At 49.9% G+C, this 27,998-nt stretch overlaps 1 protein-coding gene across 3 annotated transcripts; it reads left to right on the forward strand.

The window, feature by feature from the left end:
- The first annotated feature begins 461 nt into the window (after nt 1-461).
- ITGAD (integrin subunit alpha D) lies at nt 462-27,991 on the forward strand. Of its 3 annotated transcripts, XM_065924725.1 has the most exons (30): nt 462-686; nt 2,302-2,407; nt 4,547-4,650; nt 4,786-4,856; nt 4,991-5,105; nt 9,320-9,450; nt 10,352-10,497; nt 11,308-11,461; nt 11,560-11,710; nt 12,263-12,336; nt 13,805-13,934; nt 14,059-14,201; nt 14,362-14,502; nt 14,595-14,804; nt 15,639-15,769; nt 15,884-16,041; nt 17,299-17,453; nt 17,662-17,793; nt 19,785-19,858; nt 20,153-20,294; nt 22,561-22,674; nt 22,786-22,865; nt 22,959-23,042; nt 24,985-25,063; nt 25,221-25,328; nt 25,428-25,505; nt 25,699-25,812; nt 25,952-26,053; nt 26,467-26,577; nt 27,023-27,991. In XM_065924725.1, exons 1-30 carry the CDS (start codon nt 641-643, stop codon nt 27,137-27,139), a joined length of 3,501 nt encoding a protein of 1,166 aa, XP_065780797.1. In that variant the 5' UTR covers nt 462-640; the 3' UTR covers nt 27,140-27,991. The 3 variants fall into 3 exon arrangements, with proteins under 3 accessions (XP_065780797.1, XP_065780795.1, XP_065780796.1); XM_065924723.1 differs by lacking the exon at nt 462-686 and having other exon boundaries at nt 1,477-2,407; XM_065924724.1 differs by lacking the exon at nt 462-686 and having other exon boundaries at nt 1,477-2,407; nt 5,075-5,105.
- The last annotated feature ends 7 nt before the right edge of the window (nt 27,992-27,998 follow it).

The following is a 27,998-nucleotide window of genomic DNA, read 5'->3' on the forward strand; positions in this document are numbered from 1 at the left end:
GTAGGAATTTACCAATGTGGTTGTTCATTCTCCTCTTGCTGGGCTCTGCTTCTTTATTCTTTACAAATGATTTTTTTTAAAGTATTTTTTAGCCGTGCCACCCAGCATCTTGGGAATCTTGGTTCATCAACTAGGAATCAGATCCTCACTCCCTGCATTCGAAGTGTGAAGTCTTAACCACTGGACCACCTGGAAGTCCCTGGGCTCTGACTCTTTAAACAATACCCTCAGCCATGCCCCAGTCCTACAAGCACTCAGGCAGGGGTCTGCTCTTCTCCAGGCTCATGTCCATGCAGAGGGTCTTCTCCGCTCTCTGTCCTGCCTCTTCCACTCATATGCAGCCTGATTCCTGAGGCCCCAGAGAGCTCCCAGGACCCTGGGCATCAAGCGAGTCTTAAGGGCCTGGGGGGGAGGGTGGTCTGGGACAGGCAGGGAAGCCAACTCCCTGGAGGTAGAATGGGAAGGAGTATGGGGGCTTTTCCGCAAGGTGTCTTGGGCCCCCGCCTTTCTATAAATAACCAAGTACTTCCTCACCGAGCCTTCCTCCTGCCACGTCAAGCCCTGACTCATTATTTTAACTCCCCCCGAAACACTGAGCACCCTCCAATGCTCTGCTGCCCGGCCTTCTTCTTTTTTTCTGATGAGTTGCTTGGGGATGGCCTTTGCAGTTGTGCTGTTCCTGACTGGTGAGTGGGGGTCCTTTGGGCTGTGAGAAGCCTTGTTGTGGGTGGGGGGAGCGGTGGTCTCTGCCTGGCAGGGCAGGCAGGAGGAGCTGAAGGAAAAGGAGAGGACTCCTGTCCAGTCTAGTGTGGTGGGAGGAATAGCCTGGAATCTGGGTAGGGGCAGGAGCTGGGCAAAGCTGAGGGAAGTGGGCTCATGGGTTATGCTTGGGTGGAAGGTGAGCTGCTCTCCAGGTTATCCATGGCTTCCTTCCCCCTTCCTCTCCTGGGGGCCCTGGAGTGGGTGCTGGAAGTGAGGGGTGTCTGCCCCAGGGCCCCTGGGAGGGGAGGCCACACCATCCACAAGAGATGGGAAGACTTTAGTTTAGACGGCACCTCCTTGGTCCTGCACATCTCCTGAGTCTTTCCAGCTTCTCTTGAGAAATGGGAAGGTCTGGCTGCTCTGGGTACCAGAGCCTGGGAATGGCTGCCCCCTTTATCCCCTGGGGCTCAGACCCGCCCACTTCACTCTTTGATGTCACCTGCCTGGCCCCTGAGGCACCTGAGTCTGCATCCCTTGGTATCCTCTACCTGTCAGATGACAGGGGCTGCTTCCAGACTAGGAATAGAATCACCCTTTGTGAGGAAGACGTCGGACATGAGGCTCCCTTGCATGTGGCCCCAGTAAGGACCAGCACCCTAAACATCTGGCCTCTGCCCAGAACCCCAGGGTTCAGGTGTCTGGACCCTCCTTATCACTGCCTGGTCTGATGCCTGGTCTCCTTAAAGCTTCCCTACTCTTGGTGTTGGAGTCAGCTCCTCCATCCAGAGACAACCAGGCTTCTAGGAGGAATGGAGAGGAAAGGTGATTGGTTGTGGGAGAAGGGGTTGGGAAAAGCTCTTGAAATGTAAAATGTCTGCCCCTGGGGCTTTCTAGTTTAGCCTCTGGGATGAGTCAAGAATCTGGAGATTGAGTTGGAATCCTGGCTGTGCCAGTGACCTGCTGTGTGGTTCAGAGTCAGTCAGTAAATGCTAAAGTCACCTGCTAAGGCTGGGCATGGTTCCAGACACCAAGACAAGGGAGGTGCAGTTGTCCTTGTCCTCTTAGAGCCGGGCACCAGGAATGAGGACATGGAGAATACAAAATGACAAATAACAAGTCACAGAATTCTAAGTCTGTTCCCCAAGCCTAATGGAAGATGCAGCAGGACAGTTTTTAAGTGGAATGACCATACGCCCTAGTTTGCCTGGAGGTGGTACCAATGTCCCTGGTATAATTATTAATAGTGCCCCCTCCCCTCTTGGAAAGTCCCAGATTAGACAATAAATTGTACAGTCACTTTATCTTTAAGGAATATTCGTGCTCTATCTAACCTACCAGGAGGTGACTGGCCTAACTTCAGACTGCAGGTGAGGGGTATTTCTCTGGATGGTTGCCCTCTGTATTGTGATTAGCCTATTTTTAAGGGAGAAGGAGACATGGGAACCACACTGGTGGTAATAATCAGAATGCCTTTCTCCGGGGCAGATGGGGAATCAAGGCTGAGCGTGGTGGGTGTCAAGACCCCGAGAAGTCAGGGGTCCAAAGGAGAAGGGGCTTCTCTGATTGTTCTCCCCACCCCCAACTCCCCGTATTCCTCAGGCCTGGCTTCTTATCATGGATTCAACTTGGATGTGGAGGAGCCCCTGGTCTTCCAAGAGGACGGAGCCAGCTTTGGCCAGAGCGTGGTCCAGTTTGACAGATCTAGGTAGGCCCCGCCCACTTTCCCCAACTCCGCCCCCTTGGCCTGCAGGCTGGCATTCTGATTGCTACCACCTGGAGGAAGGGCCGCATGGGCTACAAACCTGTCCACAACACCTGCATGAGGCAGGCAAGGTTAGGTCTGCTGTACCTGGCTTGCCCAGCCTCTAAGGATCTATGCTGTATTCCTGGTGCATGAAGGAGTGTGACACTAAATAGCAAATAGGAAACACCATGACAGCAGAGATGGAGGGCCTGTAGAAGAAAGGGAGATAAAATCTTTTTTGCGAGAACAGGAGGCCTCATAGTTTTATTTTGCATTGGGATCGGCAAATTATGTACCCACGCTGCCTCCAGAAGGGCACATTCTTGGGTCCCAGAGACAGGAACCCAAGGAGTTGAAGTCACAATGTGAGGCGAGCATAACCAAAGTCTGGGAGCCACAGGAAGGGAGACATCAAACCCGGGAGGGAATTCCAGGAGGACTTCACAGAGGCGGTGGCACTGGCAATGAGCCTGAGAGCACAGGAAGTTTCAGTTAGCCAAGAAGGAGCACGCGGAGGTCATTGGGTCCTAAATGTATATCCCTCCTCCTTTCTCCCTCGACTGGCAGGCTGAGGGCTTGAAAGCAGGCGTCAGGCCCTAGAGTTTTATTTTCTTTGTTTTGAACAGGGATTGATATGCACAAATCTAGAAGGTCCAACTCAATAAATTTTTCACATATGTATATCCAGGTAACAACCACCTAAAACAAGATGTAGACTCTCTCCAGCACTTCCCCCCACTGGCTTCCCTTGAGCCCCACACGACCACACAACACCCAACAAATCCAGACAGCTTCTGTCCCACTTACCATCAATTTGTGTTCAGGCCCTATTTTTTAAAAAAATGAAACACTTGATGGTCTGCTGTTCACCAGTACTTTAGTCCATGGGGTCGCAAAGAGTCGGACACAACTGAGTGACTTGCCAATCAAGTAAATAATATATATTGGATGACATTCTGATTGCTACAAAGCTACTGTTTTTCCTGGTTTCTGCTGAGTGATAATGAAAAGGTTGAGCTGTCATGTAAAGAATGGGTTGGGGTAAAAAAAAAAACTGGAGGTCAATAGTTTAAGACTAAAAGTTTGTTTACCCGATTGTGCCAGAAGAAACCAAATGGATTTGTCTCCAACCACCTGATTCAGTGTCATCCTCACGTCTTAGACAAACAAGGATTTCAGGTTTCCATAGGGAATGGTCCTTTAGAATGAATCTTTAAATGCCAATTCAACAAGTCTTGAGTGACTAATCAGCTAAAATACATTAGTACTTGTCTAGTTCCCTCATCTGATAGCGAGATTGTTGGTAATGAGAACATTTTTCCAAATTAAAAAATTCTCTCCTCTCAAGGTGTTTTGCAAATAAACAGTTGCATTTATAAATGTATATAAATGATATGAAGCAGCTTCTGATACAGCTGCTTTAAATTAAATTGTTTATCACAGCTGCTTTAAATTAAATTGTTTATCATATTTAAATTATTCAATTTGGAAATTTGCTTGTGGTCCAGTGGCTAAGACTCCATGCTCCCAATGCAGGTGGCCCAGGTTCAACCCCTGATCGGGGAACTAGATCCCACATTGCTGCAACTAAGACCTGGAGCAGCTAAATAAATAAATAAAAGTGTAAATAAATAAATAAATAAATAGTCCAATTAATTACAGAATTATCTACTGGCTTCAGGACATTTTTCCATTTAACTTGAGGTGACCTATTTCTTGGAACAATGGCTCTCTCAGAATGATGGCTCCAAGGAGACAAACAGCACTGACTTGAGGTTGGGAAATGCTATTTTTTGTTCTGAACAGTTTTATTCTGAGTGAATGTTAAAACACACACATACACAAACTCTCAAACTATTTGCATACACAAATACATGTATATTTATATATACGCATATGTACCCAAACAGAAAAACAGAAAGCCCAGCATGGCCTTTCAGTCTCTGTGGGTTAGACTCAGGCTCTGATTTTGAGTAGCCTCACACAAGCTGAGGCCAAGAGCTCCCCTCATGAAATCTCACTTCCCCATGACACTTCTTCACCCAAAGCGCCCCATGCCCCCATCCCTCCCGCAACTGTCTGTCCTGGTTGTACCTCCAGACTGGTGGTGGGAGCCCCGTTGGAGGTGGTCACAATCAACAAAACGGGACGTTTGTACGACTGCACACCTGCCACCCGTGGGTGTCAGCCCATCTCGCTGAACAGTGAGTGACTCGCCCCAGGGATTGGGTCCTTCAACCCTCCTACACCGGACTGCCCCCTCCTCAGCCTCCAGCCCAGACTGTCCCCCCAGGTGAGGGTGTACCCGTGGGTGTGACCCTGTGTGTCTGCCCTCTCAGCCACCTCAGAGGCTGTGGACATGTCCCTGGGCCTGTCCCTGGCGGCCTCCACCCATCTCTCCCAGCTGTTGGTAAGTGTTTCTGGGTCCCTGGAGGGTCTTGAGGGAGAAACAGAGTGACGGGGCGGGCAGAGGAGGCTGGGGCTGAGGGAAAAGGAGGGGGCGTGTTCTGGGGCCCCCTCACCCACACGGGCCTCTGCCCCCAGGCCTGCGGCCCGACTGTGCACAAAGCCTGTGGGGTGAACATGTACATAAAAGGCACTTGCCTCCTGCTGAACTCCCACCTGCAGATCATCCGGACGGTCCCCGCCGCCCTGCCAGGTATGTCCCCCAGAGGCGCCAGCTCTGGGTGGAGCGCGTGCTGGAAACACTCATGTGAACAGAGCATGAAACTTGGGTCTCCACCTCCTGGGTCTTTGTTTCCTGGGCCTCTTGTGCCCCGGGCCCCCTCACAGAGGGCTAGCAAGCTCAGCAGGGGCTGGGGGCACAGTCTGGCCTGACAGGAGGTGTAGTCACAGCAGGACCCCTAAGCTGGGCGAGCCGTGATGACTCGGACGGGGCAGGAAGAAGCCTCAGGGTGCTGCTGCAGGAGCCATGAGGGTCCCTCATCAGCCAACAGGTGCTGGGGTGCCTCCTGGTTTCCAGAGGAAGGGTTTGGGGTGGTGAAAACGTGAGGTGAGGACCGTAGATCCAAGAATCCAAGAGGGAGGCAGTCCTGGGGCATTCTGCTAGTCTGCCAAGACACCCCCAGACTCACTCTTCCCTTTACAAGGGCAGAAAAGGACCTGATCACAGGGAGTGTGAGGCAGTTTTGCCAGCACTGATGTCTCCCACAGAGAATGGTGCCTAGGCGGTCCCTGCAGCAGTCTCTCTCTCTGAGAGTCAGTCTTTTTTCTTTCTTTCTCTTTTTAAATTTATGGCTGTGCTGAGTCTTCATTGCTTCACTGTGGTGGCTTCTCTTGTTTCAGAGCGTGGGCTCTAGAGTGCATACAAATCTCAGTAGTTGCAGCACATGGGCTCAGTAGTTGCAATTCCCAGGCTCAAGAGCAGACGGGCTTCAGTAGTTGTGGTGTATGGGCTCAGTTGCTCCGAGGCATGTGGAATCTTCCCAGACCAGGGATCGAACCCAAGTATCCTGTATTTCAAGGCAGATTCTTAACCACTGGGTCACCAGCGAAGTCCTCTGAGGGTCAGTCTCTACAAGTTCATCTTCTGTGTCCTTGGGCAAGTGGCTTCATTCCCTGGGCCTCAGTTTCCTCATTAGTAAAATGGAACTTAATAATTGTGGTGGTTATTAGGATTAAAAAGATTTAATATACATGTCTAAGTGGTTAGACTCCAGCCTGGCATGTGTATGTGATTGCCTTTAGGACTGATTTTCTAACTGAAGACTATCTGTTTGGAGCAGGAGGCAGGCACGGATAAACAACCCCGTGCGTGGCATCAAAGGAAACAATGGGCCCCCAGTGAAAGCCAGGGACCACAGAAGGCCCATGTTTTGTTGTTGTTGTTGCTTACTTATCTATTTATTTATGGCTGCACTGGGTCTTCACTGCTACGCAGGCTTTCTCTAGCCGCAGTGAGTAGGGGTCACTCCCTAGTTGTGGTGTGTGGGCTTCTCACTGCAGTGACTTCTCTTGTTGCGGAGCACGGGCTGTAGAGCTTGGGCTCAGGACCTGTGGTACACAGGCTTGGCTGCCCCACAGCATGCGGGTCTTACCGCCCGGACCAGGGATCAAACCCATGTTCCCTGCATTGGCAGGCAGATCCTTAACCAGTGGACCACCAGGGGAGTCCCAAGGCATATGTTTTGGCCCAGAGAAAACACAAACCCAGACTTTGTGGGCTTTTAGCCAAAAGTGAAGCAGCAGCAGAAATAGCTCCCAAAGTTGTGAGGGTAGAGTCTACAGAGGGGACAGAGAGAGTGGCCAAGACTCTTGTGGGTCCCAGATCCCACCGGGGATATCTGCAGCAGGGCAGGAGAGGTGGCTTTGAACACTAAGTGGTAAATGTCTTCTCTTAGATGTTTTGGGGGCTCATGAGGTGTGATGTCTGATGAAAATGGGACATACATGAGTAAAGCTGGTGCAGACAAGGCAAGTTTGACTAGATGTGGAAGGACTGTGCGCCAGGCAGTGTTGGGTACTGGATGCTGGGTGTGCATCACCTTCTATGTCCTCATAAGATCCTCGTGGGGGCCAGGATGATCCCTGTTTTACAGATGAGAAGACTGAGGCTCAGAGAGATGAGTTTCCACTTTAGGAAGTGGCAGAGTCCAGAGCTTGAACCAACCTTGCCTGATTGGCTTGGTTCTTTTTCCAGAAGGCAATCAGCTACAGCCAGGTGCCTGCTGCGGGATACAATAAAAAGGGCAAGAAACAGAAGTGATGTTGCAAGGGCACTGGCCACAGGACTGGTCTGAGAGACCATGTGGAGGGGGAGGGGGATTTTGCCATGCTGCTAAAACAGTGGGTATGAGTACAAGATATGGTTGCAGAAAACACCAGCTACCCAGCTTGGGAGCACCTGAGCACACATTCAGCCTGCCGTGTGGATGGCTGGATTTCCTAGTGGCTGGATTTCCTAGTCTTCAAGGAAGTGGGGAGGAAAGTGACCTTCCATTCTTCCATTTCTTCTCAGCACTGGTGATGGTTGAGCAGGCAGGGTGGGGGAGGAGTGAGGAGCTGGGAGAAGGCATTTTTGCTTCAGTGACCTGAGGCCGGTTGCCACAGCTCAGCCTCACACCTCAACGCTGTGGTGGCCTGATCTCCCAGCACCCCGAGACCAACACAGGATGTGGGGTGCTGGTAGAGGCATCAGCTAGGTTTTGCACAGAGACCACAACCCCCTACGTAAGTCTGGGGACAGCCTGAAATGTCTTATTTTCTTCATGTGCTTATACTGTGTCTCTCCACTACTGTGTGGACTCCACAAGGGCAGGAATGAGATTTTTTATAAAGCTTTGGTCTGCAATCAGATTTCCCTAGAGACGGACTCTGAGGCTCCCTTGAGAATATTCTCAGGAGCAACCCCCATAAGACTATGAGGGAAGCAGGACTGAGTAGATGGAGAGGGTAGACTGTAAGAGGCTTCAGTCGCCCCACCGGGAGCTTGGAGAATGGCTGGGTACAGGTTGCCCCTTGGAGCAGGAAGTGTAACCTTGGGCAAGACACCTCCCTTTTGAGTAGCGTGACACCTAGGAGGAACTCCACTGGGAGCCGTTGACAGCCAACTCCCTGCAGCTGGGAATGAGCACCCCCATCCTGATGGGGGACAGGTCTTGGGAGCACACCTTAGCATCTGCTCCAAGTGTGTCCTTGGGCACAGAAAAATGCCTGGAATATGGTGATGATGGTGATAACAACTACCCTTGTGGAGCGCCAAGCCCTGTCTTAAGTACTTTATGGACATATTCATTCCTTTTTTAAACTGGAGTAGGACTCCTTTACATTGTTCTGTTAGTTTCTGCTGTAAAGTGAGTCGGCTATGCCTATACGTGTATCCCCTCCCTCCCGAGCCTCCCTCCCGCTCCCCCACCCCACCCCTCTAGGTCATCACCGAGCGCTGAGCGGGGCTCCCTGTGCTGATTAGGACACAGCGTGGGAAGGAGAGGGTGGGACGAATGGAGAGAGTGGCACTGACATATTCTTTCTTTTTATCTTCGCGATAATCCCATGGGTGCCCAGGTGGCTACGTGCTAAAGAATCCATCTGCCAAGCAGGAGACAGGGGTTTGATCCTTGAGTCAGGAATGTCGCCTGGAGGAGGAAATGGCAATGCTTAAGTATCTTGCCTGGGAAATACCATGGACCTGGTGGAGGAGCCTGGTGGGCTACATTCAATCCATAGAATCGCAAAGAGTTGGACACAATTGAAGCGACTTAGCACACGCGCGCACACACACACACATGCATGCTCCACAGTATCCCTGACGTGTGTAATCAATAAATATTTGTTGACTAACAGAGTGAGGGGCCCACCCGGCCCCCGCACTCTACTTCTTTCTCCCATTTTGTAAGCCTTGTGGGAGGAGGGGAGAAACAGGGACTCTGCTAAAGGGAGAAGGGGCTGAGACAACAAATTTGGACCTCCTCTGTGAATAGTGTGGGGGTTGGTCTCTGCGCCAAGAATGGCTCCCTGACTCTGTGGGGCAGAAAGGGTTTCTGGGCCCCAGGAAGTGGCTGCGACCCACACATGAGTTTCTTTTTTAAAAACTTATTTATTTACTTTTGACTGAACTGGGTCTTTGTTCCTGCACGCAGGCTTTCTCTAGTTGCAGCAAGCAGGGGCTGCTCTCCAGTTGTGGTGTGCAGGCTTCTCACTGCAGTGGCTTTTCTTGTTGCAGAGCACAGGCTAGGGTGCATAGGCTTACTAGTTGTGATGCACCCCTTAGCTGCCCCGAGGCATATGGAATCTCCCCAGATCAGGGTTCAAACTCATGTCCCCTGCATTGGCAGGCAGGATTCCTAACCACCAGACCACCAGGGAAGTCCCCTCAAACATGCATTACTGATTCCTCTCTCTCCCTCCCTGCAGAGTGTCCAAAGCAAGAGATAGACATCGCCTTCTTGATTGATGGCTCTGGCAGCATTAACCGAGCCGACTTTAAACGAATGAAGGACTTTGTCAGAGCTGTGATGGACCTGTCCAAGGGCACCGACACGCAGGTAAAGACCAGGCCCTCTGAGGCCTGGGGAGTGGGATGGGCGAGGGTCTACCTCTGGGAAGGTCAACCTGGGAGGCTGCTTGGCACCACTGGGGGCTGGATCAATAGGCCTGTGCCTTGAGGAAGCTAGGGTTCATGGTAGAGGCATGGTCACCATGCAGGGCCAGTTGGAGACCTGACCTGAGAGGAGGTTCCCCCATCACACTTACTATGTCCCCACATGCCACAGGAAATAGGTTTTTGCTATTTAAATACATTGAAAGAAATATCAAATAATTTTGCTGTGAAATTTGACTGAAGGTAACTTGGCCAAATAATTGATGATTTCTTTATCATGTTTTCCATATAACTCATGATTTCTTTATCTTATTATTTTATTTCCCAGTAACCTCTGTGTGTATGTGTGTGTCTGTGTGTGTATAAATTCTTGTTGCCCCTCTGTCCATGTGATTTCCCAGGCAAGAATACTGGAATGGTTTACCATTTCCTTCTCCAGGGGATCTTCCTGACTTAGGGATCAAACCCACGTCTCCTGAGGCTCCTGCATTGGCAGGCGGATTCTTTACCGTTGAACCACCTGGGAAGCCCATAAATTCTTGAGAAACAAGGAAATATAGACTTCAAATTGATTTTGTATATTATAAAAAAATTTTTTTAATCTAAATTTAACAAATATGGTAGTCAGTTAAGGTTATTCTTTGGAAACTATGAAAGAAGCAGTACTTAGCTCTGATTTTCCAATTTTCTTTTTCTGGGTTTCAATACATACTTGTCAGACCTCAAAATCACATGGAACATGGTTTGTAAGTGCAAAATTATTTCAAAATTTAAAACTTACCAAAAAAAAGAAAAAACAAAACCACAACTCCTGACCTCAAAGGCCCTTTTCTTGGCCTTCACAGTTCTCGCTGATGCAGTATTCAAACCTTATGAAGACCCACTTCACCTTCAGTCAATTTCAGACCTCTCGGAGCTCCCGGAGCCTGGTGGATCCCATCGCCCAGCTGAATGGTCTGACGTTCACAGCCACCGGTATCCGGAGAGTGGTGTAAGCTCCAACCCCCGCTGCCTGCAGATGAAAGGCTTCCCCTCTGCTATCTGGCGCCGGGTCTATCCAGCCCTTTCTAGTGTTTGAAGGAGGATCTGGAGAAAGGGCTCCCGGGGAAGCGAGGGGACCGCAGGCAGTCTTCCTGGGGTGTTTCTGGTCCCGTCACTGGTTGCACCCTGAGCCAGGGTGAGGGCCGGACTCCTCTGCAGTGTGTTTCCCCTTTGCCTGGCTTTGGATTGACTGGACTCTGAGCCCACCTGGGTTTGCTTCTCCATTCCCATCCTGGCTCCCGGGTTGCTACCTGGGTCACCGTTGGAGTAATCGGCTTTTTCTAAGTCTTGGAAAACTGTCACATGAGGATAAATTCACAACTTGGTTGGAAAGATTAAACGAGATAACATGAGCACAGTGCTTCTGCCCAAGAAGTGTGAGATAAACGGCTGTGGATTTTATTTAAAAAAAAAAAAAATGCAGCTCCTCTTTACTTCCCTGGAAGGGACTCAGGAATTATCACCAAGTGTCTTCTTTGCGCCTTTCTCCCCACTCAGCTCCTTTCTCTTCCTCATCCCTCATCCATTCTCGCTCTCTACATACTACCATGTGCCTGCCCAATACTGGGGGCCAGGTGACCCAGGAAGAAAATGGCTTAGGTGCTGGGGCCAGTAATTTTTGTCAGTATGAATCCATGACTTAACATGCCTGAGTCTCAGGGTACCAAACCTCCCAGGTCTCTCCAGAGGAGCTTCTAGTGCTGCAAATGATTGCTTCCCAGAACTCAGTAGAGTCACCCCCCTCTTTCTTCCTTGACAGGAGAGAACTATTTCACAGTAGGAATGGGGCGCGTACGAATGCCAGGAAAATCATCATTGTCATCACAGACGGGGAGAAATTTAAAGACCCCCTGAAATACAGCGACGTCATCCCTGAGGCAGAGAAAGCCAACATCATCCGTTACGCCATCGGGGTGCGTCCCTTCCTCTTGGCTCCCCCAGACTCAGCCTTCACCTTCCCCAGGAGGAAGGGCTGGCGGGCCCCTCCTCCTCATGTGCCTCTCTGCCGCAGGTGGGAGATGCTTTCCAGGCACACACAGCCAGGCAGGAGCTGATCATCATTGGCTCCACGCCTTCGGAGGACCACGTGTTCATGGTGGACAACTTTGCAGCACTCAGCAGCATCCAAAAGCAGCTTCAGGAGAAGATCTTTGCAGTTGAGGGTAAATGGGGAGTGAGTTTAGGTGTCGGAACTGAAAGAGCCGAGACCCAACTGTCCCCCACAGTCCCGAGGATCTGTCCCTACTTGTGTTGTTCTTGTTGAGTAGCTCCGTCGTGTCCAACTCTTTGCGACTCCGTGGACTGCGGCACTCCAGGCTTGCCTGTCCTTCACTATCTCCCAGAGCTTGCTCAAGCTCATGTCCAGTGAGTCGGTGATGCCATACAACCATCTCATCCTCTGTTGCCCACTTCTTCTCCTGCCCTCAATCTTTCCCAGCATCAGGGTCTGTTCCAATGAGTCGACTCTTCACATAGGTGGCCAAAGTGTTGGAGCTTCAGCATCAGTCCTTCCAGTGCACATCACTGTTGATTTCCTTTAGGATCGACTGGTTCGATCTCCTTGCAGTCCAAGAGTCTTCCTTCTGTATTCCTACTCTAGCTTGCCCCAAGTCATTACCCAGAACCCAAGCCCCAGACCACATTCTCCTCTCTCTGCTCTGAATCCTCATGGTCTCTAGGTCTCTGGGAGCCTGAATGACCCATTTCCCCCACAGGAACCCAGTCGACGACAAGTAGCTCCTTCCAGCATGAGATGTCTCAAGAAGGCTTCAGTTCCATCCTCACAATGGTGGGTGGAGCCTGTGCTTGATTAAGAGTCTCAGGTACCAGCCTGGGGCTGGGAGCCAGGACTCAGAATAAACAAGAAAGTGGACTCAATCCTCAAGCTCACTGTCTAGTCTGGGAGAGACACGCAGGCAGCGAATATCGGTGCTAGAAGCACAACAGAGAACTGGATTGCTGAGGTCCCTGCTCGCCTGGAGTGCATAACTAGTGGGAGGAGATGATAAAAAACAAAGAAATGAAAGCCTTTCAGATAGTGCTAAGCACTGCAATAGAAAAAGAGAGGTGATCAGAGGAAGGCTAAGGAATAACCATTGAGGCTGAATGATGCGAAAGGGTGAGGCCTGGAAATACCTAGGGAGAGATTGCTCCAAGTAGAGGAAACAGCAGGTGCAAAGGTCCTAGGCAGGAATGGGGTTACTACTCTAGAGTGAGAGAAGGGCCAGCGCAGCTGGAGCAGAGGGAGCTAGGGGCAGGATGAAGAGAGGGCTGGAGAGTTGAGAAAGACCAGATCATGAAGACCAGAGAAGTTATGGTCAGTTCAGTTCAAAATAATGATAGAGACAGACAATTGTCTGAAAGGAGGTATGTGTTCAAAATATCCAGAAGGATATTATCCAGAATATTTTTTATTGATGTATTTATTTGCCTGCACCACATCTTAATTGTGGCATGTAGGATCTAGTTCCCTGACCAGGGAATGAACCCTGGCTCCCTGCATTTGGAGTGCAGAGTTTTAGCTCCTGGACCACCAGGGAAGCTCCTTACCCAGAATAATTTTGAGGGCAATTGAGGAGGACGGAGAAATGGAACAAGGTTTGTCATGGATTAATCAGTGATGCCAGGTCACAGGTACTAATGGGTTCATTACACGTTCCTTTTGACTTTTGTATATGTCCTAAATTAGCCATAATCAAGAGTTTGAAAAGGCAATAAACAAAGTATTCAGAGGAGGAAATGCCTAGCACTTTCTGAGGGAGCCCAGGAACATCTCACAGACGTAACTTTGAGGTTGACTCTTCCGGAGAGAGGAGCTGAGTCCCAGAAAAAGGAGAGAGGAGTGTCCAGGTCAGAGGGCTGGTGTGTTCTGGAACACAGGGTAACTCCATAGACTTGATTGCGAAGGATGCTAAATACCACCCTCGGGGGTTTGGAGACAGGGAGTCACCTTGGTTTGCCACCAGGGTAGTGGCTGCACATTTGGGTTTAAAAAGCCCAACTCTGGGACAGCAGATGAAGCAGAGGAGAACAAGTGAGGAGGCAGAAAGGACAGTGGGTGAGAAGCGCTGGGGTGACTCTGACAGTGGCAGTGGGGATGGACTGAGGGATGTAGGAGTCAGGAACACGAGGTTGCTGATGAGAGCTAGAAATGACAGGAGAGAATTCCAGATGAGTGGGCGGAGTCAGCGGCAGGCATTTCTTCCGAATAGGCTGTCTTCTTCCCACCTGCTCACCCTGGAATCCTTTCCTCCCAGGATGGACCTGTTCTGGGGGCTGTGGGGAGCTTCAGCTGGTCTGGAGGTGCCTTCTTGTACCCCCAAAATAAGAACCCCACCTTCATCAACATGTCCCAGGAGCACGTGGACATGAGGGACTCCTACCTGGGTGAGACAAGGCTGCGGCTGTGGGCTGGGCAGGAGACGGGCTGCCTGGGAAGGACACGGGCCCGGGGGTGGGGGATGAGGGGACAGGGCTGGGAAGCCTCGGTGCTGAGCCCTGGCCCCTTCAGGTTACTCCACAGAGCTGGCCCTTTGGAAGGGGCAACAGAGCCTGATCCTGGGGGCCCCCCGCCATCAGCACACCGGGAAGGTGGTCCTCTTCACCCAGGTGTCCAGGCAATGGAAGCCGAAGGCTGAAGTCACAGGGAGCCAGGTTGAGTGTGGAGGGGGTCTCCAGGGGCAGAGGAGGAGGAGAGGAAGGGGGTGCAGTGACTATGGGGGAGGTGTTGGTGTCTGGGGAGAGGTGGGACTTGACCCAGGGGTCGTGCCCCTGGCAGAGGGCAGACAGGCTGACTCCAGACTCTGCCCTCCAGATCGGCTCCTACTTCGGGGCCTCCCTCTGCTCCGTGGATGTGAACAGAGATAGTAGCTCTGACCTGGTCCTCATCGGGGCCCCCCATTTCTACGAGCAGACCCAGGGGGGCCAGGTGTCTGTGTGCCCGTTTCCCTGGCGGGTGAGTAGCTGATGAGACCCGGGCTGGGTGGGATCTGGGTGTGGGTGGAGGGGTCGCCTGGATTGAGCCCTGACACCATTCTCATTCTGCAGAGAGCTAAGTGGAAGTGTAATGCTGTTCTGCGAGGGGAGCCCGGCCACCCCTGGAGCCGCTTTGGGGCAGCCCTGACAGCGCTGGGGGATGTGAATGGGGACAGGCTGGCAGATGTGGCCATTGGGGCCCCGGGAGAGCAGGAGAACCAGGGTGCTGTCTACCTGTTCCATGGAACCTCAGAACTGGGCATCAGCCCCTCCCACAGCCAGGTGAGGCCCCCCCAGCCTTCAACCTCTTCTGTTCACTTCCTTTCCCGTGTCTTAGGTTCACTTGATGCCACCTCTGGTTCAGTCTCAGCAGTGACCATTCCCCTGCCCCTTCTAGTGGTTTATTTCCCTGAATTGCCCCTGGCCCAGCTAAGCACAAACGCTCTCTCTTCTCTCCTTTGACTCCAAACAGACTTCAAACTGTATGAGCCGCTTAGCGGTTAAGAGATCACAGGCCCCAGGTCAAACGCCTGACCAACCCTGTGGGCTGTGTGGCTTTAGGCAAGTGACTGACTTGGCCTCTGTGAACCTTGATTTCCTTTTGTGAAACATAAAAGGATTAGAAAATTCCATTGACTTCTTGTAAAGATAACTCGAGGGCAGCACTAAACTGTCCATTCCTCCAATATTTATGAATGAACGTATAGAGGATGAGTAAATGAATCTGTTATGCTCCCTTCATTATGTTTTGATTTTGTCATTAACTTGTATCCTCAAGGTCCTCATTGGACCAAAAGTGCTCCGATCTCTGTCTTGGGACCCTGGGGACCTCATTTTGTTTGCTCTCCACTCCTCTCCTCCTTTTTTTAAGTTTTATTTTTATTATTACTTTATTTTTTGGCTGTACCCTGTGACATGTAGGATCTTAGTTCCCCAATCAGGGATCAAACCCATGCCCTCTTCACTGGAAGCGTGGAGTCTTAACCACTGGACCACCAGGGATGTCCCCTCTGCTCTCTTCAACCACTCTATTCAGTATCCTCTCCAAATCTTCCTTCTCAAACCTTTCCCGTCCCCTTCGCCTGACTTGCACTCCTTTTTTCTCTCTCCGGCCAGCGGATCACAGGCTCCCAGCTCTCCCTTGGGCTCCAGTATTTCGGGCGTTCGCTGAGTGGGGGTCAGGACCTCACGAAGGATGGACTGGTGGACCTTGCCGTGGGCGCCCGGGGACACGCACTGCTGCTCAGGTGACCACTCCCCCCGCCCACCTGTCCCCTGTGTCTGATTCACCAAGCCGCCCTCTCCCTTGTCCTCCCCACTGGAGGCCAGAGGGTGGTCCTCAGCCCCTCATGCACCCTCAGGAGCCTGCCGGTGCTGAAGGTGAACGTGACTATGAAATTCACACCCCCGGAGGTGACAAAGGCTGTGTATCAGTGCTGGGATGAGCTGAGCACCACCATGGAAGCTGGGCACGCCACAGTCTGTCTCACCATCCACAAAAGCTCACAGGATCGCCTAGGTGAGCTTCCTCCTGGTAGAACAGACCCTTACCTCCCAGAGGCAGCACCCCCCAACCCAGCCCTATCCTCAGGACAGGATGGAGCCTGGAACCCAGATCTCACCTCCACATCCACACAACTGCCCTTCTCCCTCCCTCTTCCCACACCCAGGCCTTTAGTTTCCTTCTCCAGGATACATCGGAGGTCTGCCCTCTTTTCCTCCTTCCCAGAGGACAAGGCTTCTCCCTCCCACCCACTTTGAGTTATGTCCATGGCTATTCTTGCTCCCCCCCACCCACTCTGCACCGGGTGTAGTTACCTTGATTGGTCCTGAACACAGTTCACCACTCCTCACCCGCTCCCATGTTGCATTTATAAAGACTAAAATTCTTGCCCACTGTGAGCCCGCTGATTTGGCCCCTCTGCCTCTCCAACCTCCCTTACTCCAAGCACTCCCCCACTTTTTTTTTCTGGCCACACCATGGGTCTTGCTAGATCTTAGTTCTCTGACCAGGGGTCAAACTCTTGGCCCCCGGCAGTGAAAGCACGGAGTCCTAACCACTGGTCTGCAGGGGAATTCCGTCCATACACTTCAACAATTTTTATTTATATTTGGCTGTGCTGGGTCTTCCTTGCTGTGCAGGCTTTTCTCTAGTTGCAGGGCAGAGGCTTCTCTTGGTGTGGAGCACAGGCTTTAGGGCGCAAGGGCTTCCAAAGTTGTGGCGAATGAGCTCAGTTGCTTCACAGTGTGTGGGATCTTCCAAGATCAGGAATCAAACCTGTGTATCCTGCATTGACAGGAGGATTCTTCACCACTAAAATACCCAGGAAGCCCTCCTCCATATAATTTTTAACTAATGTACTAGCCTCCCTCTCCCTTCTGGTCTTAGCCACCGTTCCCCAAATATGGGATTTTCCCCTCCCTACTTTTCACCTGACCCCTGCTCATCCTCTAGGTTAGAGCTCAGACAAGGTCCATCCAGGAAGGCATCTCTGATCGCCAGATCTGAGTTAGCAAGCCCTCTCTGGTACCACTGAGGACCTGGCCCTTGCAGGGATCACGCTGTGATGTTATGTCCTTTGTGCTGGTCTCCATTTCCAGACTGCAAGCTCAGGAGGGCAGGGACCATATTTCTCTATCTTCTCCACCTGTATTCCAGCACCTGGTACAGTCCGTGGCCCACAGAAAGTGCTCAGTGAATCTCCATTGCATGAAAAAATGAAAACAGAACCATCGCGTTTCTTTCACTTTCCGTCTTCTGTCCCTTCTGCTTCAGGTGACGTCCGATGCTCTGTCACATACGATCTGGCGTTGGATCCAGGTCGGCTGATTTCTCGTGCTGTTTTTGGTGAGACCAAGAACTGGACTTTGACGCGAAGAAAAACCCTAGGGCTGGGAGAGCACTGTGACTCCATGAAGCTGCTTTTACCAGTGAGGACTGAGGGTTGAGGGAGAGGGAGGAAGGAGCCCAAGGCCAGCCTCTGACTCCTCCACTCCCTCCTGAATGAGGCAGGAAAGGCGGGGAGCCTGGGGCGGGAGAGGGGAAAGTTGGGGCTGCAGATCTGGGATTCTGCAGCGTGGATGCGGTGTAGCCAGTAAGGAGGAGAAGAACAGGTCTTTAAAGCCCCTTCTTCTCCAGGACTGTGTGGAGGACATGGTGAACCCCATTATCCTGCGACTCAACTTCTCCCTGGTTGGGGAGCCCATCGCCTCATCTCAGAACCTCCGCCCCGTGCTGGCTGTGGGCTCCCAGGACCTCTTCACGGCCTCCGTGAGTCTTCCTAGGAAGTCCCAGGGACATTCTGACTCTCGCTGTGTCTCTGTGTGCTGCAAAACCTAGGGTGGCTCCCAGATGCCCACGAAACCACATCAGATCTGACATGCTTCCACCCCATTACCACAGCCCAGCCCAGCTTGGAGCCCTACCCACATCTCGGCTGATTATCCACATTGCCCCAACATAAACTCTCTGGTTCTCATTCTGCAGACCCTTCGAACTTTTTATTTTTTTAAGCCCACATTTTAATTTATTTAATCTTTTTTTTATTTTGACTGTGTCACTTGGCCCATGGGATCTTGGTTCCTTGACCAGGGATCAAACCCGCACCCCTTGTAGTGGACTATGTAATCTTTTTTTTCTTTTCTTTTGAGGTACAGTTGAATTGGGCTTTCCAGGTGGCTCTAGTGGTAAAGAACCTGCCTGCCAGTGCAGGAAATGTAGAAGACGAGGGTTCTTCCCAGTCCCTGGGTTGGGAAGATCCCCTGGAGAGGGGGCATGGCAACCCACTCCAATATTCTTGCCTGGAGAATCCCATGGACAGAGGAGCCTGGAGGGCCACAGTCCATGGGGTCACAAAGGGTGGGACACGACTGAAGTGACTTAGCATGCACACACACAGTAGAATTACAATGTTGTGTTAATTTCTGTTGTACAGCAAAGCGACTCAAATTATCCATACACATACATGTTTTTCATATTCTTTTCCATTATGGTCTACCACAGGATACTGAGTATAGTTCCCTGTGCTACACAGTAGGACTCTGGTGTTTATCCATTCTGTATACACCAGTTTGCATCTGCTCATCCCAAACTCCCAACCCAACCCTCTCCTTTCTCTCCCCTTTGACAACAACTACCAATCTGTTCTCTATATCCTTGATTCTGTTTCTGTCTCGTAGTTAGGTTCATTGGGGTCATATTTTAAACTCCACATATAAGTGATATCAGGTGGTGACTTCACGATCATTTCTAGTCAGATGCAATTTTTTAAATCGGAGGATAATTGCTTTCCAGTATTGTGTTGATTTCTGCTGTACAACACGAATCAGCTATAAATATGCATATACCCCCTCTCTCTTGAGCCTTCCTCCAGCCCTCCCATCCCACCCCCTAGGTCATCACAGAGCACCAAGCTGAGCCCCCTGTGTTATATAAGAGGAAGCATGGAGTCTTGACCATCAGCTTGCTGGGGACGTCCCCCGACTTCTCTCATTTCTACCTCTGTGTCTTTGTCCATGTTGTCTGTCTTTCTTTTTCATGCTACAGTTCCTTTCTGTTTTCAAGAGGAGGCACCATCAAGTGACTACAGGTCCCTTATTTGCTCACAGTGTTCCTAGTAAGGGCAACAGAACAAGCAGATGAAGACGTGGTTTGGCAGTTGATTTCTATACCTTTCCTGCATGTCATATTTCTTATTTGGAAAAACATCTTCTCTCCACCTCAAAGATCTCCTCTCCTCCCCAGAGCCCCAGTCTTATCTCTTTCTCTTTTGAAAACCTCTGCTCAGCACCTGTTACTTCTTCTCTGGCCTCCTACCGTGTCATGGTGATGCCAGGCCAAATACCAGTGACTGATAGCCATCTGCCTCTACTTCTGTGGATCCCTCAGGGCTGTAGTTTCCTTGAATGTAAGAACCACCATGTCTAATTCACCTGCAGTTGCCACCTATCCGAGTGCAGAACCTGTCTTGTTATTGACTGTTAATAATGTCTGCTGAATGCTTGTTCCAGTTGAATTTGACTCCTCAACTAAACGTTACGTTCTTTGAAGCCAAGGATCTTGTCTTCTCTTTCATTTATATTCTAACTGCCCCTCCCGCACTGTCCGCCCCACCTCCTTGCCAGAGTCTAGGACAGTGAGTGCTAGGACAGAGTCTAGCCCAGGGTAGATGCTCAGTAATGCTCAGTGCTGACGAGTGTTCCTAATGAGACTGGGGATGGACTGAGACACGGATGGGAAGAGAATGTACTGTTTTGCTGCAGCTCCCCTTTGAGAAGAACTGTGGGCAAGATCACCTTTGTGAAGGGGACCTCAGTGTCTACCTGAGCTTCTCAGGGTGAGTGAGTGCTGTCTCCTTTCATAGCCATACACTAAAGCTTTGGGGGGCCCCATTCTCATAGGATGGGAAGTTCCTCTGTTTCCCTTTTCCTCTCCTTATAAAGAAGTGCTTTTTTTTATTATTATTTTACAATATTGTATTGGTTTTGCCATACATTGACATGAATCCACTTTTGATCGGAAGGTCATCAGCATGTAGCTCATGCGTTCCCACAGCCCTGCCCCCACTCCTGATTCAATTCCAACCTACTTCCTCGGAGTCTCTCCCCCAATCTTGTCTTTCCTTGTTCAGGTTGGAGATCCTGGTGGTGGGGAGCTCCCTGGAGCTCAATGTGATAGTGACGGTGTCCAATGAGGGCGAGGATTCCTATGGAACAGTGATCAGCTTCTACTATCCAGCAGGGCTGTCCTATCGACGCACGTTAGCAATCCAGGTAAACAGCTTCCTTGGCCTTTGGTGGCTGGGACCTCTCTCCTGCTCCGGGTTATAATAGGTCCCTTTAATTTTTTCTATGATGAAATATACAACACACACAAAGAGAGAAGTGCACAGGGCATATGTATAGTTTAATAACTAAATATTAAGCAAAAGTCTATGCAATTAACATCTAGATCAAGAAATAAAGCACTCCAAAGGATTTTTTTTAAATAACAATACACGTAAAAGATGGGAGGATTTTCCTGGTGGTCCAGTGGTTAAGACTCTGTACTGCCAATGCAGGGGGCAGGGGATCAATCCCTGGTCAGGGAACTAAGATCCTACATGCTGTGTGGCAAAGTCAAAATATTAATAAAAAGAAAAGCAAAGAAAAGAAAAGAAATAAAGCACTTCTAGAACCTCCAGAAGCCCTTTATTTAACTTTCCTCATCCTAACCTCATACTTTCTGCAAAGGTAATCACTATTCTGTCTTGTAATACTCAATTCCTTGTATTTCTTTACCACCCATAAATATATCCCTAGATAATGCTGTTGAGTTTTGCCAATATTTGAACTTTATATAAATGGAACCATGTTCAGTTCAGTTCAATTCAGTCACTCAATCGTGTCCAACTCTTTGCAACTCCATGGACTACAGCACGCCAGGCTTCCGTGTCCATCACCAACTCCCAGAGCTTGCTCAAACTCAAGTCCATCGAGTCAGTGATGCCATTCAACCATCTCATCCTCTGTCATCCCCTTCTCCTGCCTTCAGTCTTTCCTAGCATCAGGGTCTTTTCCAATGAGTCAGTTCTTCACATCAGATGACCAAAGTATTGGAGCTTCAGTATCAGTCCTTCCAATGAATATTCAGGACTGATTTCCTTTAAGATTAACTGGTTTGATCTCCTTGCAGTACAAAGGACTCTCAAGAGTCTTCTCTAACACCACAGTTTAAAAGCATCAATACTTCGGCACTCAGCTTTCTTTATGGTCTAACTCTTACATCCATACATGACTACTGGAAAAAGAATAGCTTTGACTAGATGGACCTTTGTCAGCAAAATAATGTCTCTGCTTTTTAATATGCTGTCTAGGTTGGTCATAGCTTTTCTTCCAAGGAATAAGTGTCTTTTAATTTCATGGCTGCATCACCATCTGCAGTGATTTTTGAGCCCAAGAAAATAAAGTCTGTCACTGTTTCCATTGTTCCCTTTCTATTTTCCATGAAGCAATGGGACCAAATGCCATGGTCTTTGTTTTTTGAATGTTGAGATTTAAGCCAGCATTTTCACTCTCCTCTTTCATTTTCATCAAGAGGCTCCTCGCTTTCTGCCATAAGGAAACATATTTTATGTTCCTTTTTTCTGAAACTTTTAAAGTATTGTTGATTTACAATCATATTAATTTCAGGTGTATAAGATAATAGTTCAGTATTTTATAGATTACATTCAATTAAAAATTATTATAAAACATAGGTTGTATTCCCTGTGCTGCATAATATACCCTTGCATCTTATTTATTCTATAAACAGCAGTCTGCACTTCTGACACTTGATCTGCATGCTTCTCCCTTCATTCTTCTCCCCACTGGTGACCACTAGTTTGTTCTCTAGATCTCAGTCACTAAAACATGTCTGGCTCTGCGACCCCATGGACTGCAGCACACCAGGCTTCTCTGTCCTCCACTATCTCTTGGGAGCTTGCTCAAATTCATGTCTGTTGAGTTGGTGATGCTATCTAACCATCTCATCCTCTTCTACCCCCTTCTCCTTTCCCAGCATCAGGGTCTTTTCCAAATGAGTCAGTTTGTCATATCAGGTGCCCAAAGTATTGGAGCTTCAGCATCAGTCCTTCCAATGAATATTCAGGGTTGGTTTCCTTTGGGATTAACTGACTTTCATTCCCTAGATGGTCTTAATTTGATTGTGGTTGATTTTTATCAAACCTTTCCTTTGTATTTAGTATTTTACGTGTGTGTCATGTTTAAGAAGTACTTCCCTACTCTATGGTTATAAAGACCTTCCCCTCTATTATCTTCTAAGAGATTTATAATTTTGCCTTTTACATTTAAGTCTTTAATTCAGTTGGGGTTTATGCTAATGTATGGAGTGAGGTAGGGATCCAGCGTTTGTTCATTTGTTTGCTTGTTTTGCATGGGCCAATTTTCCCAGAACCATTTACTGAGAGCTTCCCCTACGACTTTGCAATGCCACCACTGTTTTGCATCAAGCCTGTATATGCATGTGGCTAAGTTTTCAAAAATTCCTTCTCCTCTGAAGCAACCCGGTCAGCGTCCCCTGCGCCTGGCATGTGAAGCAATGCCCACCAGAAACGAGGGCCTGAAGAGCAGCAGCTGTAGCATCAACCACCCCATCTTCCGTGAGGGCATTAAGGTCAGAGCTTCCCCCAGTTCTCATTGATCTTCTCCCTCATCCTGACCCCATTTCCTTCCCTCTCTCCACCATGGCCCTCCCTCTCCTCAACCCTTCTTTCTTCTCCCTCAGGGCACCTTCATGGTCACATTTGATGTCTCCTACAAGGCCACCCTAGGAGATAAGTTGCATCTCAGGGCCAATGTAAGCAGGTGAGCTCAGGCCAGGTAGGGTGTGTCCCTCTCTCTCCTGCCGGAGACTCTTCCTGGATTCCTTCCCAACCAGGCACCCTTCTCTCCCTCCAGTGAAAATAATAAACCTACATCCAACAAGACTACCTTCCAGCTGGAGCTCCCAGTGAAATATGCTGTCTACACAGTGATCAGCAGGTACTTAATCCCTGTCCTCTCCTTGGACCTACCTCCAAACCTAGTACCTCCCCCTGCCAGCTAGCCTGCTCTTTTGAGGATGGGTATCTAAGCTAGCCCCTCTGATTTCTCACATGAAAATTCTTGTTGATCAGCCATATACTTACAGCATAGCACCATAGCTTCCCTGGCGGCTCAGACGGTAAAGAATCCACCTGCAATGCATGAGACCTGGATTTGATCCCTGGGTTGGGAAGATCCCCTGGAGAAGGGAATGGCCAGCCACTCCAGTATTCTTGCCTGGAGAATCTCATGGACAGAGGAGCCTGGTGGGATATAGTCCATAGGGTCGAAAAGAGTCCAACACAACTAAGCGATTAAGCACACCATGTCCCATAATTCTTTTTTTTTAAACTTATATTTATTTGTTATTTGTTTGTTTAGTTTTGGCTGCACTGGGTCTTCACTGCTGCCTGTAGGCTTTCTCTAGTTTTGGACATCAGGGGCTACTCTCTAGCTGCTGTGGCTTCTCTTGTTGCAGAGCATAGGCTCCAGACAAATGGGCTTCAGTAGTTGACACACAGGGGTTCACAGGCCCTAGAGCGTGCAGGCTTCAGTAGTTGTGCCTCATGAGCTCGAGAGGGCAGGTGCAGTAGTTGTGGTGCTCGGGCTTAGTTGCCCCAAAGCATGTGGGATCATCCCAGACCAGAGATCGAACTTGTGTCCCCGGCGTGGGCAGGCGGATTTTTATCCACTGCACCACCATATCCCATAGTTCTCGGTTCTCCTCTGATGAATTGCCCTGCTGGTGGGACACACACACCCCTTGCCACCCCTGTGCAGCCCCTCTTCCCTCTCCAAGGTGCAGACTTCCTTTAACATGAAGCCAACTCTAGCCTCTGGGCCAAACACAAATATGCTGAGCTGAATCTACTAAATTAAGAACTGAGGCTTTTCTGAATACTCTGAAGTGGGGAGCTTGTCTCCAACAGGATATGGTCTGTCACCACACAGATCAAAGAAAGGTCAGGTTTTCACACAACTGAGGGGAGAACAGAGATGTGAGAAACTGTGGGATGGTTTGTAGGAGCACAGGCTCAGCAGGCCACAGGAAAGCAGGTGCAGGCCTGCTGCTCCGCTTCTGAAAGTGGGGAGGGAGCGGGGCCAGGCCAGGCTGGAAGCAAGACAAGGGGCCTCGCCTACCTGGCTAAATTCCAGAGACTTTAGAGTTGGTCAGAAGCTTATAATATTGCCATGGGGCAGAGTTCGATGCTGCTGCTGACGTACCAATTTTTAGGGGAACTAGAGAAGGGGGTCAAGCAGTGTCATTGCCCTTCCAAACTCTATGTGTGAATTTCCCCTTCTATCCATGGGAAAACACTAAAACGCACAATTAAAGCTTACAGTTTATATACTTCTGACATGCCAGGCCTTGTGTTAAGTACTTTACAGATATTTACATAATTTAACCCTTCTATTAGTAGCAGTGTTAGTCGCTCAGTTGTGTCTGACTCTTTGTGACCCCCAAGGACTGTAGACCACCAGGCTCCTCTGTCCATGGAATTGTCCAGGCAAGAATACTGGAGTGGGTAGCCATTCCCTTCTCCAGGGGATCTTCCTGACCCAGGGGTCGAATCTGAGTCTTCTGCATTGCCAGCAGGTTCTTTACTATCTCAGCCACCAGGGAAGCCCAACCCTCCTATTAGGTCTATTATATTGTTATACCCCCCTTTTAAATATTTATTTATTTGGCTGCACAGGGTCTTAGTGGTGGCATGTAGGATCTGTCAGTTGCACGTGTGAGATCTAGTTCCCTGACTGAGGCTAAAGTTGAGGCTGCACAGGCACATGGGAACCATCATCGATCCCCGGGGTCACCCACTGGGTCCCTTCCCAGCAGGCTAGGGTGCAACCAAGGATGGTCCCCGGGCTGTTTTCACCCATAAGCCCTCTCTCTCTCCAGTCAAGAAGAATCCACCAAGTACTTCAATTTTTCAACTTCTGACCAGAAGAGCACAAGAGAAGCTGAGCATCGATATCGTGTGAGAGGCCAGGGAGTATCCTTGTCTGCCCCTCCTGTGGGGACAGAGGGAGCTGGTGGGGGAAGGATAGAGAAGAGCTGGGAGCGGGAGCCAGGAAAGGGGTGGGACTTGGGATGCTCCAGGGACCACAGTCATGTTTTGTCTCTGTTTCCTGCAGGTGAATAACCTGAGTCAGCGTGATCTGGCCATCAGCGTTCATTTCTGGGTCCCCGTCCTGCTGAACGGTGTGGCCGTGTGGGATGTGGCGTTGGTGGCCCCTTCACAGGTGCCTGCCTCCCTTCTGTCACTCCCCTGAGTCTGATCCCACAAGGCCCGTACCCTCCAACCAGCGGATCATCCTGTAGCTATTTCTCTCTTTCCCTAGAGTCTCCCCTGTGTGTCAGAGAGGGAACCTCCCCAGCAGCCGGATTTCCAGACCCAGATGCCAAGCAGTCTAGTGCTGGTGAGAAAGGTCCCACCGCAGGACCAGCTGGGCACTGGGCTCCCGGGAAATGGATTGCTAAGCTTCAGAGCCATGTTTACATCCTCCGATGGTTTATCTGTTCCCCATCCCCAAATCAGCTAGATTTCATTCTCTCTTGTGGTTCCTGCTTAAGTGAAGATCTTCTTCAACTTCACTCCTTTCCTGTTCCCAGAACTGCTCCATCACTGACTGCCTGAGGTTCCGCTGTGACATCCCCTCCTTCGGCATCCAGGAGGAGCTTGACTTCATCCTAAAGGGTAAACTCAGCTTCGGCTGGGCCAGCCAGGTATGTCCTTCCTCAACTCAGATGGGGCTCGAAGTGTCTGTGGCCCCCTCAAGCCAGGGTGTTTCTCTATTCCTGAGCTGCCTGCGTGCCCCCTGCCCCCTATAGAGCTAGTTCCCAGCTCTGCCCTTCTCTTTTGCAGTTGCTGCAGAAGAAGACATTGGTTGTGAGTATGGCTGAAGTCACATTCAACAGATCTGTGTACACCCAGATTTCAGGACAGGAGGCATTTTTGAGAGCCCAGGTAGTGACCGTGTGGTAGGCAGTGGCTGGGCTGGTCAGAGGGCTCCTGATGCTAAGTCTGTGATGCTGAGTGGTTGGGGGGCGGGGCAGGGCTTGCAAGTTTGCAGAGAGGAAGGATGGATGGAGGCCCCTGGATGGGATCATCCCTAAGCCCATGAGGGCTTCTGTATGCCACCTCTTGAGGCAGAGCCTGATGAAGGAAGGAAGGGAGTTAAGGACTGGGAAACTGAGTAACTTCCCTGGTGGTCCAATGGTTAAAACTCCACACCTCCAATGCATGGATGCAGCAGGAGAGGGTTTGATCCCTGGTCAGGGAGCTAAGATCCCCCATGCTGTATGACACAGTTTAGGGGAAAAAAATGAGAATGTGGGAGGCCTGATACTTTCTGACCCCCAAATCCCCAAATCGATCAGGTGGAGATGGTGCTAGAAGAGTATGAGGTCTACAACCCCATGCCCCTCCTTGTGAGCAGCTCCATGGGAGGACTGCTGCTCCTGGCCCTCATCACAGCCCTACTGTACAAGGTGAGTGTTTTCACCCCACTCCTGAGACCGCCAGCATCCAGCCCTGCCCTCCCACAGACAGGATCGTACAGAGGGAAGAACTCAGACAATGGAGTCAGGCTGGTCTAGGTACACATTTTGGCTCTTACTCACTGTTTAATGTCAGGCAAGTTGCCCAACCTCTCTGAGCCTGTTTCTTCATTTTTGAAATGATAATAATGCCTACATCACAGAATGGCTGAAACAAGACAGAAATGAGGCCAGCATATGCAGAATCTATGAGTGATGTGTACACATCAAAGCTTGGCACACAGCAAACACTCAATCGGCGATAGCTGTTGTTCACATAAGTGTTCTGACACACAAATGCAAGGCTGCTTAGTTCCCTTCTGTCTCAGCTTCCTCCTACTCTCAACTTCCTATTCTGCCCTCTTATCCAGATTTTCTGATTTATTTCCCTTCGTAGTGTGGCTTCTTCAAACGCCAATACAAAGAAATGATGGATAACCAGCCTGAAAACACTGCTGCACTCAACGGGGAAGATATCCACAGTGAGACCCAAGATCCAACTTTGTCCAAATAATCCACTTTCCCATTTATGTCTATTCCCATTGGCTGACCTTGGCTTCACCTACCAATCCACTTCCGGGGAAATAACTTCTGCGGGACTGGCCCGAGCATCTTACCAGGTGCCAAGTCATCTTCCCAAGGGGTCAAAGGATTTTTATATTTTTCCATATCCACCAGACTTCTTCGGTGATGACCTACTTTTCACAGAAGCAGGCATGATGCCAGTGTGAATTCTCTTATGTATAAAAACTGCCACATTAAATGAGGATCCTTATAAGATAACTATGCCGTAAGGAAGAGCTCTAATCCAGGAACCTCAGCGCTGTTCTAGGCAGGTGGGGCTGCTCGTGGATAGAGATGTTTTCTTACTCTCTCAGTTGATTGGGACCTGTGAGCATAAGCGCACTGTAAGCAGTGTTAGGAGGTCAAAAGTAGTTCTGTGTGTGTGTGTGTGTGTGTGTGTGTGTGTTGTCATGGGTTTCCGCTCAGGCTCCCTGGTCATGACAAGTGAGCTGACTGTCCTAGAAGGTGAAAGAAATATCCAGAGTTTGAACCCTTGAATGGGGTCCCCGGAAGCTAGGAGAACCACACTTCCAGAAAGGGAGCATCTAACATCCCCCAGATAATACAGAAGACCCCTGAATGATGGTGTAGAGCATGACTGAAATATTCCAAATCCAGAATTAGCTCATGAAGCCTCTCACGCGGGGCTGTAGATCTGTGTTTGAAATCACTGCTGTCTCCACACAGCAGGAACTCAGAGAGGCCCTCTGGGCGTGTCAGGCAACCGTGTGGTAGTTCAGGGCCTGCAGCCCGGAGTTCCGACCCAGCCTCTGTGAGCTGCCTGAATTTCAGTCATTTTATCTCTGAGC

Source organism: Muntiacus reevesi, chromosome 2 (genome assembly GCF_963930625.1).
Source record: "Muntiacus reevesi chromosome 2, mMunRee1.1, whole genome shotgun sequence".
NCBI lineage: Eukaryota > Metazoa > Chordata > Mammalia > Artiodactyla > Cervidae > Muntiacus > Muntiacus reevesi.